The following is a 17,423-nucleotide window of genomic DNA, read 5'->3' as shown; positions in this document are numbered from 1 at the left end:
CCTGCATCCCGAAAACTTGAATAATGATCAAAGATCTTAGGATGCCTTCTAATAAAAGGCAGATTTCTGAACCTACTCATTTATTGTGACTTCATAAAGGGGGCTTGTTATTCCTGTTGTTTACTGAAGTCTTTGTAAAGCTTTCATCCCTCCCTTTTTCCTTAAGTGCAAATGTCAACTGGGTCAAGATGCAGTAACTCAGTGGGCGATGCTGAGACTGACAATGTGCTCCCTTGTCTGGTGGCTAATGCCATCTGGAGTTGACATGGGGTGATGTTCGTTTTTTTGTAAATTCTGCTAAGAAAAATGGACTGGAGAGCAGATGACCCTTAGACTGCCGGTGAGCTTTGTCTAGGCCTAGCTATGCTTGCTTTCAAAGCTGCGGAAGGCTCCCGTTCTTGACAGTCTCCTCATGGACATGTTGTCCCCTCTGCTCTCTGGCCGCGAGGACTTACTCCTCTGGAAAGGGTTTCGCAGGCCTGTTGCATTTCGCTGTCTGTCAAGTTTGTCGCTGATAGAGTAGCTCTTCCGTGTGTGCTGTGCATACAACATGTTCGACTCCTCTGCAGAGTAGCTGTTGGCCCTCTCTATTTTTGGAAGTGCGATGCTGTTTGCCAGAGTTCTTGTAGCATTGCCGTCTTGAGGAGCTAAGGGGATCCCCTTCTTGTCTTTGGCCTCAGTATCCTCATGATCAGAACCTGGGTGGCTTAGTTCAGCTTCTCTCTCTGGGTGGCAGCATCCCAAGTCCTCCACTTTGCCCCCGAGACTTCCAGGGAAACTGGCCCTCTCTGCGATGGCCTGGGGAGCGCTCACACACCTTGTGTCTATGCAGTCCGTAATACTTGTGTACTCTGCTGTTTTGACTGGGACGCCAAGGCTGCTGAAGTAGCTTCGAGATGGAGAGAACATAAAACTGTGAGATTTCACAATTGGTGTTTCTTCCAGAATAAATGGAGCTGTAGCCAGATACCGACTGCTTTTAGATCGCTCTAAAGTGTGATATAAAGGAGGGTCTGAATCCCAGGGGATTTGGCAATCTGTGATTTGCGAATAGTCTGAAGAAAATGCTCTTGTTTCTATTCCAGAGGTTTCCTCATAATCAAGACTCCTGGCAGAAATTTTTTCACCAGGTGTACTGCTAATGTATGCACTGTTAGCTAAAATGGAAGAGGCTATATGAGCCTGCAGAGCTGCATCTCCAGTACCAAGAATATTTATGGAGCTGTCGAGTGGCTCTGTGTCAGAATGCATCTCATCCATGGCAGAGACGTAAATGTCTATACAAGACGAAGGCCTTCTGGAGTCTGGGGCAATTGACAAAGTGCTGGTAGGGGCTAAGGGAACCTTCCCTTCTTTTGCTATCGAGTGGGAACTGATAGCCCGATGCAGGCTTGGAGGTCTTTCCTTAAAAATGCTTTCAAACTTTTCCAACCCACACTTGTCCTTCATATTTGTTGCATAGAAAGAGTGGCTTCGCATGCGGGGTGTGATTGTAGGAGACGTTGGGGACATGGACTCCTCTCCTGTGGGATCTATGCTCTCTTGAAGCTTGTAAGTGTTTCCTTCCTGACTATTGAAGCTGCTCTGCCTCACAATGTAGGCTGCATCAGTACAGTCGGATGAGGTCCTGGATCGTATCTTGGTCGTCTCACCTCTCTCTATGCCGGTCAGTTTTTCTAAGGCAGTCACCATTCGTCCCATCATATCTTCCAGCTGAGCAAGCCTAATGTCAACGGTCTGCAGAGAGGCCTTCATACAGTGCTCTCGCTCATTTACTTCTTCCAGTCGCATGGCCATGTTCTCTACCCTTAAAAAAGGGAAGAATTAAACAGGTTAATTTCTGCAAAGCAGTGATGTTCAGCTAATAGGTCACCAAAACAAATGGGAACAAATAGGTCTTACAGTTCAAAGCCAATCTACACCACCTCACCCGCTTCAAAACCCTGCTAAAAGAGGTTCAGCAAACAACCACCACTCGATCAGGAAACTGCTCCAGTGAGTTAAATCAGGGGTGTCTGCTGTGTAAAGGGGGTTTTGGGTATGCCCTATCCCAGGGGCAGGGGTTATTACAGAAATGTTACCTATGATTTCCTGCCTCTCTGCTGCCTAAACTTCTAATTAGGTTGTTAGGAATGAATAACACTTAGAGCAGATGCCACATGACGTCGTCCCCAGTTGTGCCACAGGCAGGACCACTGCAGTTAACTGCAGAACTAAATGAAGTAATTAAAGTGGGCAATATGCCACACTCAGAAGGCGAGTAACATCCTATTTTTTTTTCTAGTGTTTTGCCTCAGATTTACACCAGCTAGTGCTATGTGGACCTAAGGAGACAGTTTCTTTGTTTTCTGATTAATTTTTGGCTCAGATATATATTCAGCAGTTGTATTGAATGTAGGTAAGAACAAGTACAGTATGCATGAAAACTGCAGGGAGGAGAACACTGATGAAACAAAATACAGCCTGCAATAGGGTACACACACCAAGATTGCTCCATTACTGTGATTGTGCTTTGGGTAGTCTGTGTTAAAGGCTTAGGGCTTGAAATGATGAATTTTAAAGTTATTTATTAGCTACCTATCATAATATATAAATAAAAAGTTACATTGAAATATTAATAGGTAATAATTGAATGCGTAATCCTAATTTAAACTTCAGTATACCTGTTCTGCACTGTTGATCTGTTTCATTTTAAAATGTTTTGACTTTAAGGTGAATTGTGTACTAATTTATGCTGGTAGCTTTCAACTGTTTCGATTTTCTACCTTTTAAAAGGTCTCTACTGAAGGATTTATATGGACTTCTCTAAGTTTACACAATGAAATTGCCTTTAGCACATCTGAAATTTCTTCTCATAATTCTCTTTGGTTGTGGTCCCTAGAGTAGACCAGGGACCTCCATTATCTGCCAAAGTAGTATTAAAAGCAACACATTTATGTAGTTATTTTTGTCTGATTTTCTGGTTTTCTCCGTTCCTGTAGACACTGAAAAATGAACAGAGAAGTGACAAATACCAAATGGCAGGATGTCCACACTTTTCTCTTCACAAGTCTCTTACTCTCTGCCTGTTAGTGCAATTCATACTCAAATGTTAATAAGCACCCTGTCAATCATAGCCAGGATTTCTGATGAGATAGATATAATTTTCTACTACTGCTAGTTGAAATTCCAACAGGACAAGTGACCTGGAGCTGGCAACACCATAAATACTCTTACTTGCGCAGAAGGAAACTGGATTTTAGCAATGAATGAGTATTGGGCAGCATTAATGCCTTGTTAATTAATGCACAGAACTTTAGCTGGTGAAACACTGAGGTCTGACTCCCTCGTGGTGATGAGCAACAGCAACCCGCCCGCACAAGAGAGGAGAAGGAGGAGTGTGACACCACTCCCTACAGCAAGTCTCACTTTCCTGTGAAATATGGGCTTTTTCTGTTGAAGATCATGAGTTTTGAAAGCACAAGCACTGCAAATCAAATGTGAAGCAGTAACTGTATTGTTGTCATCAGAGTTCAATAGATGAATAATCTAGTAATCACTGCTAAGAAATGAATTGGTAGTTTCAAAGAATCTCATTCTACTCATTATCATTTAGGCACCAGTCTACCTTTAGTTCTACCAACTTCTCCAACAAAACAGATTAACATTATTGCAAGCACAGAATATAATTCCATAATGCGAGAGCAGTTTGTATGGGAAGCAGTTGAATTTTCCCTCCAGTTATTAATTATTTGAACTGGTATTTTATAAAAACAATTGCACTTTTGAAATATTTATCAGCTAATAGTTGAGTGCCTCGTCACACATTCAGATTCTGTAACAACTGTTCCAAAATGGTGAATGGATATAACATCACATTTTAGGGCTGTCAGACATATGGAACAACTTGAGAAATCTCCTGGATTTTACTTGAGAATGCTCAGATTACAACCAACAAAAAAATTGACCCAAGTTACTGGAATGAATTTTTAATATTTTGTGAAGCTAACTGAGTAGTCTTGGGTTTGTGTTTGGGGTTTTTTTGGCCTCCTTTAAGAGATGTACACAAGTGAAGTAAAACAAACATAGCCAGTTAATTATTGCACTTGGTTACATATTTGTATCTGCAATATGAGTAGAACTATCCATAGCGAGTAAGTTTTGTATCCTGCATTCACGTTGAGGGCTATGAAATGCTGCTGAAGACAACTAATGCAGCCAAAGGAGAACGTAGGGACATACCTTGCTGGTACATGTTCATATATTTGTCCCGCCTTGCCTGAACATGATTTGTTAGCTACTGCCAGAGGCACAAAGTGTAAGACTGCTGGTATTACTGGCCAAGACAAAGAGAGACTTTTGAGTTACATGGTCTGTTGGTTGCTATGGAAGTAATCACAGATGTGATAGTAGTGGGAAATTTATACAGAAACTCAACTAGATAAGGATAGTGCAGTCTGGGTTCAGAAACCAGGGGTAACCAGAGATGTGCACAGATAACTGAGAAGTACATATATGTATTTACACAGGATGGGCCCTGACTATATATTTTTATTCACAAAAAGAAAGCTTGAGTGAAGCTGATCTCCTCCAAACCAAAGCTAGTAGTTCCAATTTAGTCACCTTTTGTTATACATATTGCACATGGCCAATTCCAGATATTTTAAGAAATATTTATTCTTTTAATTAGTGATATTAACTTATATTAATTTGATGTTCAGTTCTGCAATCATTCATCACACAGAACAGCACCATTCTCTGGAAGTAATCCTACTAGAAACATGATAAAATCACATCAGCCAAACAGTGCAGACGTAAGAAGATATGTTCTGGAGAAATACAGTCATAATTGTGTCCTTAAAAATTTTTAATAAATGAAATTTTATTTTTTTGCCTATTGTTGGATTATCTTGCACTCAGTGAATAGAAAGTTAGAGCTGTATTTCCTTCAGGAACTATCTTGAATTAAAACAATTATTTTGAAATAAGAATGCACAAGTTTTATGTTGTACTGTTTTCCCCATGTGTGTTGGAGACACTATGAACCTTTTGGCAAATCTCACAATATCCATGTATGATGCTTCCATTGCACCTGTGCTTTTCCTTACAGCAGGATTTCTCCAGTGTATGAGAAGGTGCCAAGCCATTCTAACAGATGGGAATGAGAATAGAAAAAGAGGAGTCTACATGTAAAATGTGCATCACGTGTGTTCTGCTGAAGCTCAAAAATTTCTAATAATGAAACAAACATGGACTATCTGAGGACAATATCCATTAACCAGGAAAAAAAAAAAGGTCAGAACTGGGAACCTGGCAAAGATTTTATATTACCCGTGAAAAGCCTTTTTAATTATGGTTTGGGAGACGATGGCTTTTGCTGGCAGTCATTTTGGTTGTATTTATTTTTACCTTTGCACATAATTTAATTGAAGTAATGATTTAATGGGAGTAAGGCACTCTTTTCAGAAGCAGACCTCTTAACTGAATGCTAGAATCACGTTCACAAGTCCCTTTGTCCATTTTTAAGGCATCATTTATACTTCAAAATCCTTTTCAACTGCCACAAAGACTGCAGACACTGAAAGTCACTGCTTGTTATAGGTGGCTGTGGAATGGTTTTATTTAAATAAAACAGAGACAGCTGTTCCCAAGTCTGTAATAGGCTATTGGTATTTCGCCTGACATTTTTTGGTAAAGCATTGCTGATGCAAGTGGCCAGCCAATTTTCCCAGGTGCAGTGGTTTCTGCAGGCTAAGGATGCTGGGTTGTCCTGGCTTCATTCCCATCTGGAGCCTAAGACCACTTAAACCGTTGTGACCACAGAGAGATGCCGTCAGATTCACAGACCTTTCCTACTGTCACTCTGCATGTGTGGCCAGATCTACTACGCTCAGTAGTGGCCCTTCCAAACCAAACTTATTTCTGTGCACTTCAGCTGCCATCTCTGAAATCAAGATAATAACCACGTCTTCATTCATATGGATGCTGTTAGTGTAATTGCACTGCAGACTATAAAGTGTTAAGGTGCTGTAGTAATGGGCACCATATAGTACCAAAGACAACATAATAGTATCTACTCCAACCAGCTTATCTGTTTTTTAAATATTGTTAGGATGTGACCCTGCTCTGTTTGGAATCAACAAAAGGTTTTGCATTGGGCTTGAAAGAGTCAAGACTTGTCAATATGGAAAAAATGCCTACTGAAAAGATTGTTTTAGTGGATTCACGCCAGATCAAGAAAAATAGTGCATTTTTTTTGATCATATTATGCATGCATGTCTCTGTGCTGGTCAAAATGTGCCACTGTAAGTTTCACAGTGATTAGGAAGGAAGAGTCTCCAGGAAAAGTTGTGATTCTTATACTGCAATTAAGTAAATTTGTCCAACTTCCCTTTCCTCATGGGTCTCCAGGAGATCCAATGCCTAACCTGATAAATGCATGTAATCATGGCTATAATGTAGGTATTGTGCTTGGCCTGCTCCTACAGGCTGACTGGACATTGGAAGAGAAATTGTGTAGTCTGGCATCTTCTCTGTTTACTTTGCTTTACATCTTGTTAATTGTACAAAGATGTCTCTATACAGAAACTACAAAGTGCAAATCTGGATTTTAAATATTTCAAAGTTCCACAGGTTAGAAAAAATAAGTTTGGTGTTTTAGATTAAGAACACTTCAAGGGATACTTTCCAGGCCATAACTGCAGGCAAAATGGCAGACCTGGGCATTCAGTTTTTAACATGTGTGTTATTTAAGATACTTAGCCCCAATTCCTCAAACATCATTAAAGTATTCCTCAGGTCTTTGAAGTGTTTGCACTTGCCTTGTGTGGTACAGCATTGCAGTTGGGTTGGCAAGGAGAGAAGAGAGCTACTATGAGATGAGAACTGCATTCACCTGGGATTTCATTGCTGCAAGTCTTAGTAGTGTTCTTGGGTCCAGGAGTGGCCCCTGTACCCCATGGGGTTGCTACCTGGGTCTCCCTTACAGAGCTGGGATATGCTGGTTGCCACATTACACTACTAGCTAAGGTAAATGGATTTTTAAAGAACTAATTCTCTGTGGGGCTCAGGTGCTTGTCATCATTTAGGATTCATAATCATGAACTCTCTTCTGGAACAAAGTGCTTTAAGCCATTCATTTAAAATAGACATAAGGGCACTTTTCCTGTAAAACAGGGCCAGCACAGGGTGCAAAGGCAGACTGTTATGTATTCGTTTTCAAGGACTTAGAGCACTTGCCTAATGTGGCAAGTGCTGGACCTGGGAGGTCCCAGCTAGGTTACTTCTTATTTACAGAGTCTTCAAACATACCTCTTCTTTTCTTGGCCACCAAAAGGAAAGCTATGCCTGAACAGAGATTTGAACCCACATCTATGATTTTCAGGTTAGTTCTCTGACCACTGGACTATCAGAACAAAAGACAAAAAGGTACTCAGTTGGACCACTAATCAATTTAGCCACTATCTTACTTTGAAGGTTATGTAATTCTTCCCCTTTAATATTCTCCCGTCTGTAAACATTTTCTGCTCAGGAACTTCATGGGCTCAATATGATCTCTGTGTATTTAGCAGCCCTTACTGCATTTCTCATCCATAAGCTTGTCTAGTCTCCATTTGAACCCATGCAGACTTTTAGCTGACACCATCAGCTTCTTTTAGACCTCATCAGCTTTCAAGAATTTGCTCTTTTCCACTACTTTGTGCATGAAAAAATCACCCATTTTTGTTTATTTTGAACCTGGGCTCCTGCTAAATTGATCTGTTGCTCACCTACCTCTTGTTCTGAGAGATACAGTAAACAATTGATTTCTACTCACCCTCTCCTTGCACTCATAATTACATACACCTCTGTCGTTTCATTCCTCATTGTCTCTTCCTGACCAAGTAGCGCTGGGTTACTTGGCCATTCTTTATGAGGATGCCTTACCATACTTCCCCTCTAATACCCTTTTCTAAAATATGTGGTTTAGGAGTGCTGTTTTCAGTAATGCAGATGATTAAAGGATAGATCTGCCAATCCTGCTCTGGGATAGATTTATTTCAAAACCAAATTAAAAGCATGTTTCCTTGCCTGCAGAAAACATATTTTAGGCATAGCTACATCAGGGGGAGTGTTACAAGATTATGTATAAGGGGAAGAGTGTTATATCTGTGTAATCGATTACAATGACAACTCACCTGACCTCTGTTATTCAAGTTAAAGTGGAGTATTCATGGAATGGAGTATTCAGTGGTTCATAAATTTTATGAATATCTGACAGTATATTGCCCTAAAATATTTATTGGTAGCAGTGCTATGAATCAAACAACAAATGCCATCCTCAGAATTTAACTCTGTTGCTCAGCTGCTGTGTGATGAAAGCATATAAACACCTCAGCAGATCAACAGATTTATGAATTTTTAGGACTGATGAATTTGAAGACTGGCAACTTGCACTAAATTAACATATTACCTTTGTCCTCTGTACATTTCATTGCCATAGGTGAAATGTCTAGTCCCTTTGAAATTAATGGCAAAAGCCCTGCTGCTCTCAATAAAACTAGCTTATCTAGCAAGGCCATCATGAAACAAGGCTCGCTCTTTATCTGAATGCCTAGCAGGTTAGTGCTAAAGCCGCCTTTTTCATTGAGGAGCTCTCATTTACTCTCCCATTGTGTTCGGACCACTTGTGCCCTGAAGTTTTGCTTTAAGAACTAAAATCTGAGAATAATTTGTGTTTCTTACTACATCAGTTGTGTTCTAACACAACTGGTTAAAAGATTCATGTTTTCAAAACTTTGAGGAACATTTGCTTTAGCAAAAAAGAGAAAAGAAATTCACCACCTTTTATCACTCTACTTTTTAGTTAAGAATTATTAAAAAATGCCTCAAATGTTTCCCTTTTCAAGAAAAAGAAAGGAAGGGTAAGAATGGAAACAGAACCACATTTCCAGATCAACTTTTGAGAAAACAAACAAAATAGTGCACCTTTCTGAAGTGACACGGATTCTTTCATCATTGGAGGAATTGAATCTGTCATCCTTTTCTCTAAAATATTCTTCTATGCACTGCTCTTCAAAATCATGGACTTTTTTCAATTCATCCTCAGTTATGAAAAGTTCTGTGGAAACAATGGAAAAATGTGAATTTGGCAAAGATGAACATGTGAAATTAACTACATTCTTCTCATTGTGGAATTAATGGACTAAACTTTCTAAAGCAGGCTTCAAATTTATCTGGCATTTTGGTATGAAAGCAGATAGATGCAGCTAATTACAAAATTAGTGGCTTCAATTAGATGTGATTCTGGAGACAGAAACACTTAAGCAGGCAAATGCTGAGCAAAGATGAATGTGTTTTGATTGCATGAGATCTAAACACAGCTGCTGGTCAGGTCCTGGAGAGATGGTGGGAGCCAAAGCCCACCTGTAACCAAATACAAATATAACCCAATTAGCAGACTGCTAGGAAAGCAGCTTGAGAGTACAGAGGGTCTATCTGACGTGGCAAGACCTGGTATCTGCAGGCAGCAGCAAGGGCTGTGGCAGACAGTGTGATGTGAGTGGGAGGAGAGCAGTCTGGTTGCACTTGCATCTCCCGTGCCACCACATGGCTCCAGCTCCCTCCTCATAGAGAAGCGGGCTGTGGCACAGGCTAATGTTGGGAAGACATGCACTTCCCTGAGCTCCCTGCCTCTGGCCTATACATTGGGGGAGGTGGAAATCTTCTACTTTGAAGAACTAGATAGAGAAGAAGAGAGAAAGTGCTATCAAAATAATCTGACGGGTTTTTCATCATGCTCATGGGAGTTCCTATTAAAGCGTCTGGAGAAGCTACTCCTCCAATTTGAGTCAGTGTCAAGGAGAGAACCTGTGTCTACAAAATAATTACTTCTCACCATCTCTCAGCTTATCTAGGCAAGAAGCTTGCTGGGGGCAAGTATGTGCTGTTTGCTCAAAAAGTAGGAATGTTCTCTCTGTACTTTCAGAAATAAAACTGAGATCTGGAAGTGTGATGGACTGTGAGAAGAGTTCCAGCAATTACAGACCTTTTTGCAAAAGGTCAAACAGCAAAACAAACCTCTTTGCTTTGAAGTAGCAAAGGGAGGAATAACCTCCAAAAATCCCAGAAAAACACATCCTCATTAATGCTTTGAGGAGAACTAATTACCTGGGCAATGCAGGTAAAACTAAACCATTCAGGTAAGGTTTTTGCAATTAAAAGTAACTTTCTCTGTGGGAAAGATTATCAAGGTGCCAGGTTTAGCCTTCATTCATGTCAAACACTAGATATTACCAAGAGCATTAGAAAGTCCCACTCTGTAGATTGTCTAAGGCTTACTTAGTCCATAGTCTCTCTCATCTGGGTCGCTTTCATGCTTCCGCCATCTGCAGCAGAGGTGTTGGAATATCATAGTCATATGGCTGAAAATGATCAGAGGTGGTGGGAGAACAGGTCTTTCATGAAATGTCATGATTAGCTGGTATCTTTGAAACTTCCATACTTGGTTTGATATGGATTTGACTTCAAAAAATGTATTGCTAGAAGGCAAGAAGAGGAAAATAACACCAGATTGAATTGATTTTGGGTACTCTGCTGAAGATGATATGACAGCAACTTAATTAGACACATTTCAGTAATAGTGGCAAATGTTTCCTTGTCACAAAAAAAGGAAGAACAACAAAAGAAATGATTAAGTTTGTGCTTCAGCAAGGCACAGTGGCAACCAGCCATTTCAAAGCATCTTAACACTGTGTACCTCTGCTCTGTACAACCACTGAGTCTTACACCAAGCCAACAAGACAGGAAAGTATTTGTATTCGTGTTTTCCATATTGGGACTGAATGATGCCAGAACTGAACTTTAATTTTTTTGGCTTCTCTGCCCTGATTCCCATCCGGTGTCTGTCCTTGGAAATGAGACAATATGTGAAGAACTTGGCATCTCCCTCACTCCCTGGAGACAAACTATTGCCTCTTTCCCTCTTACCCTCACATCCTCTGAAAATGGGTCTCAGCCAAAGTCTTCAGCTTAGCACCCTTCTTAGGCTCCCTCCTCACTGTCCCCCAAGTCCATACTTTGCAATGTGTCACTCACTTGAAAACAGCAATGAGGAGGTTCACCAAAAGGATGTTTGCAACCAAGAGGTAACAGGCCATGATGGCAGGAACGATCCAGGCTCCTGTCTTGCAGGGAGGTAGCTGGATTATTTTGCCATCTTCTCTGGTTTCATTTTGACCACATGGAGCTGCGAACAAAAATGCAAAATGGGAATGAATCTTATTTTTTCAGTGCTTTTTACAGAAATATTTAATTATTTCTAAAGGCCTGCCTGCCAAAACAATATCTTCCAAATAACAGTGGCATTGATGCTCACCCCAAGAAGTTTGCACTTGCTATCACAGATTTTACAAGTTGCAGTTCTTGTTATTGTGTGTTATTTGCCAAGAACGTCAAGATATTCCCCTCAGAAATTGCAGGAGATATACCTGGTACAAGTAAGCTGCCTCGTAACATACAGTTAAAATGTCATGGTGCTCTGGCAGTAATTAGCGTCTGGGCAAATAAATTGATCAAAATGTTTAATCCTAGAAAAAAGCTGACGTACTTTTTTTAATGGTGAAAGCTTGGTCTTTTTTGATTGATGGAGAGGGATGTGATAAATAGTGTAAGGAAAAATAAGTACATGAAAGCAAATTAAAGAGTAGACAGTTATTGCTGTGCACTGCACTTCCCTGAGCTCCTCTGGGACATATTCATAACGACCCTCTGCTATTAAGGACTTCTGACCGCATGCCTAGAGACAGTGGGGGAGATTATCAAGTCTTTACTGTACCAGGTAAAGTGACATGTAGGCAGCAGAGTTGCCACCTGTTTCTTCCCCAAATGCTTTGGAACCAAAACATTCTCAGTCTTAGTGTTGGAGAACTGAAGCAAGAGGAGAGAAAACACTGTGAAAGAGTTTTCCCTGCTTATTTTTTTACATGCCTTCATGTGCTCTGGTGGCTGACCTATATCTGCAAGTGTGGGCTCAGTTTATGTTTTTCTAGCCTCAGTCCCAGTGGTCCAACGTACCTCTGCAAGGAACTCTTCAAGAAAATAACTGAAGAAGCAGCTTACATATACAAACCACCTTAGTAAATTTTGTACAGCACTACAGCTAGCTTCCCTGTGTCCCTATCAAAAAGAAGTTTAAGTGAGGAATTGTCAAAGTGCTCAGCGCTGCCTCCGTTCCTGCTGATATGAATGAGAGTTTCCCACTGACTTCACAGACAACAGTTTGCGAGTGCCGTATGTTTTGTAAAATTCCACCCTGTGTCAACAAATCCACGACTTCCAATACCAAATACTACTTCTTCTCAAAAAGGTCCTTCTGAACTTGGTTCACAGAGCATGGGATTCAGCTGTGGGTGTCTGTACTGGCGATCACATGATATTACGTGTGATTTGGGTATGCGGTGTTGGGCACTACGTATAGCTGTTTGTTAGGCTATTACCCATAGAAGTATTATAGCCATGTGGGAGAGAAGAATGCATGATACCTCAGCCTCAAAGAAGAACTCTCCCAAAATATTCAACTCATGGAAGAAGAAATGGCAAAGCCAAATACAAGCAATACTACTTTTACAAGCAGCTCTTGTTGTGTCTGGACCCCTGGTGTCACTAGTCCTTCCTACTTACAAAAATACATTTTATTACTGGAGCAGCTGAGAGTACGCAATTCTTTATTTCTCAGAAAGCCTCACCTTGCAGATTGTTTTACGTTAGTGCTGATTTCATGCTTCCCGCACTGCTCCAAGCAGCAGTTTCATTTACAGATTCAAAATGCCATCTGTGATGCTCTGAGTGCGGGGCAATGTGCGCACAGCCTTCACCCAGCAGAAACTGGGACATTCCATACCTCTTGGTATCAGCACTCAGTGTGAGACTTACACTTCTGTTTGTGTGGAAACACTAACTTGCTCACATGTTGATTCAGAGCTACAGAGTCCAACACAACACAGTACCAAAACCCATAATGATTTCACCAGTAATGGAACAATCACTTTATCAGTTGATGAAACCTGTTTTCCTTTTGTGTGCTGAAGACAGAAGAAATAATGTCTTTTAAGGCAATGACAGAAATTGGTGAAAAGCATATTTTAAATCTTAGATCAATGAGATCAAAAACTCAGCTCACAGTCTGGTTACAATTCCATTATCCCATTCTTTTTCCATTAAAAAAAGAGAATTTAATCTAAAAAAAAAAATCTACCTTTGACAACTGCCAAGACAAAAATAATTTCTCCAGCTTTATTTGCCCACAACAGAGTATTAAGAATAAAATTAATGCACCTCCATCGGTTTATGCCACACAGTGATGGCCAGATTAGACTTCCTACAAAGACAAGTTACCATAGTCTATTCTACACATGTATAGATGTTCAGCTTGTCCTGAAGATTTGCAAAAATTTTTCTCTGTTGTGGGAACAGTTTTTAAATAACAGGGAATACTAATCTCATGCCGTACTTTACGGAGCACTAAGCCACCACTTAATCTTCACATCTTCAGCTGCATGGGAAAATGTATGATGTGCGTCCAAAATGCAGATGCCTGTGTTCCACTGCACATCACTGAACATCTTCTTCCATCTTTAAACTATAACATTAATTTTAAAGGATTTTTTTTTCTACTATTAAATAAACTGTTTGTTTAAAATAATTACTTCCAGGAAACCAGAAATAAAAATTTCTCTCTCTGTGAAAAAGGACAGAGGATTCTGGCAGGAGGCTAAAAGTAGCAATGATAGTCTTTTTAGATAATGAAGATACTTGTTACGTTTAAGAAATTAGAATTCTGTTTGCAGGGTTCGAGAAGACTTTGTTACAGCAACCCAGGACCGTTTGCCGCCCCGACCCGAGTACGTGGACTCCCAGGCAGGTCTTATCTCCCTGTGACGGTAACCCGGGGTAGCTCGCTTCCCCCCCGCCTGCACATACCCCCGCACGGGCGCCAACGTCGAGAGCAGCCGCCGATCTGCGAATGCAGGCAACAGCACCTGCGTGACATCGGCGAGTTCGCTGACGAGCAAGACAGCACACGGCGCGGGCACGATACGTTAGCCGGCGCAAGTCGTACGATCCACCCCCGCGGTGCTGTCCCTTGAGCTTGGCTCCCGCCGGGCCCCCACTGGATTAGCGCCGGGGTCGCGGGCGCCCGCCGTGGGGAGGGGACGCTTTGCACGGAGCCAAAGCTTCCACTCGCTGCGTGCTGGGCCGCGGCCCCGGGGGACGCGCACCCGCCTTTCACGTGTAACGCAGCTTGACCATTTTAATCACGTTTGGAGAAATAAGGTGATTTTTGTAGCATGTGCAGTGACATACTGTGATAACAAACTTCTTCAAAGCATGATTTTAACATGTATGAAAACATACTCATCTTTTTACATCACAGCCTTACTTTAACAAAAAATACGTGGAATACTTAATTCTAGTGAAACGCTTTGCTGAAGCAAATTCTGTTAGTGTAGCTATATGCCTGTCTCTGGTAACTGAAAAACCCAGTCAGTCTGATACCTACAAGCCGTTGGATGAAGGTTGGACATCAAGTCCTGAACTCAGGCTTCAGAAAATAATAAATGGCTGGAGTTTTAATTTCAATTGCACGCACTAACTTCTCTCAGCTTTCAAATATTGCATCCTGACATCTGTGGATGTACGTAGTTTTTGCATCTCTTGTTTCCTTTTTCACAGCCCCTTCTGTGCTTATTTTTCCTTCCTGGCTCCCGTTTTACTGTTTCCTGCATGGGCCTTTCCTGCTGCATACCTAACCCTTCCTCTTTCCTGGCCAGCAAACCGTTGCAAAGCAAACAGCAGTAACCCACGCCTCAGTGTGTGTCAGGCCTAAAGAGGCAGCTGAGCTCAGGAAGAATTTGTTTCCCTGCTGTAATTACTGTCATGACATGGGCAGTGCTCATTTTTACCGTGTATTTGGGTGGAGGGCTTGGGAAGCAACGCTTGCAAATTTCTGCGTTGTGTCTCTTCCCCCAGCTGCACCTTTCCCAAGTAGTTGCGGGAAACAACGGAGAGAGGAAAGTGCATAATTGTACAGCTTTGTTACCAAAAAAGGTTTGCAAAAGGCTTTTTGGTAACTATAACTTCTCATGTGAAAAATGGATACCACTGTTACAATAAAAATTGATTTGTTTGAAATCACAAGAAACTGTGGAATGGGTTCATATGATCACAATTCTAAAGAATAAGGAAACCAACAAGCGCATATTAACTAACAAACCAACCCATCTTTCTTTTTTCACACGTCTGGACATTTTAAATGCACTTTCATCACCCTGTTCATGAGTTTTGATTCAATTTTCATCTACACTGAACCCAAAGCATGTGAAAGCATTTTATGATTTTTTAATCAAAAGTCTAAGCAACCTTACCAGCTCGCCAGGCTAGTAAATATTGAAAAAAGCATAAGTGAGCTGCCTGCGGCTGTCCACTTGTTCACTGACAGGGAAAATACTGAACTCTGGGAACTCTGAGGCTCACACCATTGCTCTGTTCATCAGAAGAAGCATCCAGGGAATTGAACAGCATCTCATTACTTCAAAAAAGTTGCTTTAACTACAGTATCATGACCTTACATGTTACTTCTTGCCCTCAGCCACGCTGAAAATGACTTTGAAGTGTCTCACCAATCTGATGGTATTTTGATACTAATTTATAGTAAATTCCTGTATTTTTCTCATTCTCTCTAGTGATTTCACCCTCCTCCTCTACTGCACATTAAAAATATCCAACTAAATGGAACCCAAAATATAACATCAGAGTAGTGCTAGGAAGGGCAATACTACTGCAACTCAGGCTAGAGAGACTTTCAAAATGGTGTGTAGGCTGTGCACAAATTTTATCCCCTGCCTTTGTCTGACAATGCTAAAGATACTGCCTGTGCTGCAGAGCTGCAATTCCAATTAAAAAAAACAAAAAAAAAAGCCCCTCCCTCCCCAATGATTTATTCTGTTTTCTGCAAAGCTGCTCTGTTTGTTCTAATTCCAGAATGATCCACACAAATGATAGCCCTTACAGGAAGCTCCTATGGAGACAGGAAAAGCATGACATCTCTAAGATCGTGTAGAATTGAATAAAAATTTTTGTTTATACTTTATGAACCCTTAAAAATAAATAAATCTAACAGACTAAGAAAGTTAAAGAATTTTTAAAATGTCTTTTGTAGTAATTTTACTTTCCTCTTCAGCTCATTGGATAGTTAAAACCTGTGTGTAATTGTCTCTCATCTTCTGAGACAACTGCATTCTGGTTGCTTGGCATTCCTCCAATACAAGTGAAAGAGAAGGAGGCCCCATCTTTTTCTCTTAAACTATGTAGGTTTTTCCCGTAAGGGAGTAGGCACAGGGAACAAACGTAACTCAGATTGATCTTCAGATTCCAGATGGCACTTGAAATACTGTCAGCTGGAAAGAAAAATCCAGATGCAAATCTGACATGTGAGACACCAGGCAAAATCTGAAAAACAGCCCAAACCAAAAAAAACCAAACCCATGTTGGCTAACAGCACTCTCAGTGCTTCGTCTGCTGAATATGGGAAACTGTGATGTCTGCTGCTGGTTTTCTACAGATGACTGCCATTTATGTTATCATAAGTTGCCATTTATGTTATCTTTCTACATTTTTTACCAGGCAAACTCACTCCCTGAATAATCCTTTCCTGTTTAGTATTTCTTGTATACTTCTGTATCCATAGTATTCTTGGAGGGGCAGGTAGCTTGCTCAGTTAAAAACAAAGCTCTTGGCATGTGACAATGGTGGTGTGAATTTTTTGGCTAAAATTGCCAGCAACAGTGCCAAAGTAAGTGAGGTGAATGGAGGGAGAGATTTTACAACGTTTGTGGATTTCCTTTTGGACCGGCATTCACTAAAGCAGCTAAGCGGCTGGCTGCTGCCCCATGGATCCCATCGGAGAGCACAAAGCTCAGCTGGATTAGGAAAGGAAGCCTAAAACTGAGACAGTTGCATATACCATCACCGGTTCCCTGACCTGGATCCCCCTCCCTCCCCCAGCTAACACGGCTGTGATGAACTGTCAGCCTGAGAGGAACTACTTTGAGACTGTTTTTTCCTCTTTTTGTTGAATTTACCTGAAAATTTTAACATAGTTCTAAAAGGTTTACTCCGCTTTTTTTTTTATTTTCCCCCTTTACGGTTGGTTGATAGCCAGGAATTTGTAGGAATGCAGTATTTATGTACATCACTGATATTAAATGACACCACTGAATAGCTACTCCCAGAAGTGAGGATAGAACTCTTTCCCCACTTTTGAGTTAAAGATGAGATCGCATGCCAACAGAACACTAATGTGCACTCCAGTTAACATATGTATTTAAAAAATGAAATGAATACAGAAAATATGGGTTAAAAAATGTAAATGTATATGACATACATTATTTTAAAGCGGGGCGTTT

At 40.8% G+C, this 17,423-nt stretch overlaps 1 protein-coding gene across 2 annotated transcripts in view; it reads right to left on the bottom strand.

Moving 5' to 3' along the window:
* Positions 1 to 357: 357 nt before the first annotated feature.
* The window catches only part of TRPM3 (transient receptor potential cation channel subfamily M member 3), a gene marked incomplete at both ends in the record, with an annotated part of 416,264 nt that continues 399,198 nt past the window's right edge, over positions 358 to 17,423 (bottom strand). For both annotated transcript variants that reach the window (XM_082013364.1, XM_082013365.1), the window contains 4 exons: positions 358 to 1,807; positions 8,947 to 9,079; positions 10,300 to 10,499; positions 11,056 to 11,206. In XM_082013364.1, the coding sequence (XP_081869490.1) occupies positions 358 to 1,807; positions 8,947 to 9,079; positions 10,300 to 10,499; positions 11,056 to 11,206 (1,934 nt within the window). The remainder of the gene's footprint in view (positions 1,808 to 8,946; positions 9,080 to 10,299; positions 10,500 to 11,055; positions 11,207 to 17,423) is intronic.

Source organism: Phaethon aethereus (assembly GCF_964289735.1).
Source record: "Phaethon aethereus genome assembly, chromosome: Z".
NCBI lineage: Eukaryota > Metazoa > Chordata > Aves > Phaethontiformes > Phaethontidae > Phaethon > Phaethon aethereus.
Note: the sequence above shows the minus strand (reverse complement) of the source record. Positions and strands in the feature narration are given on the sequence as shown.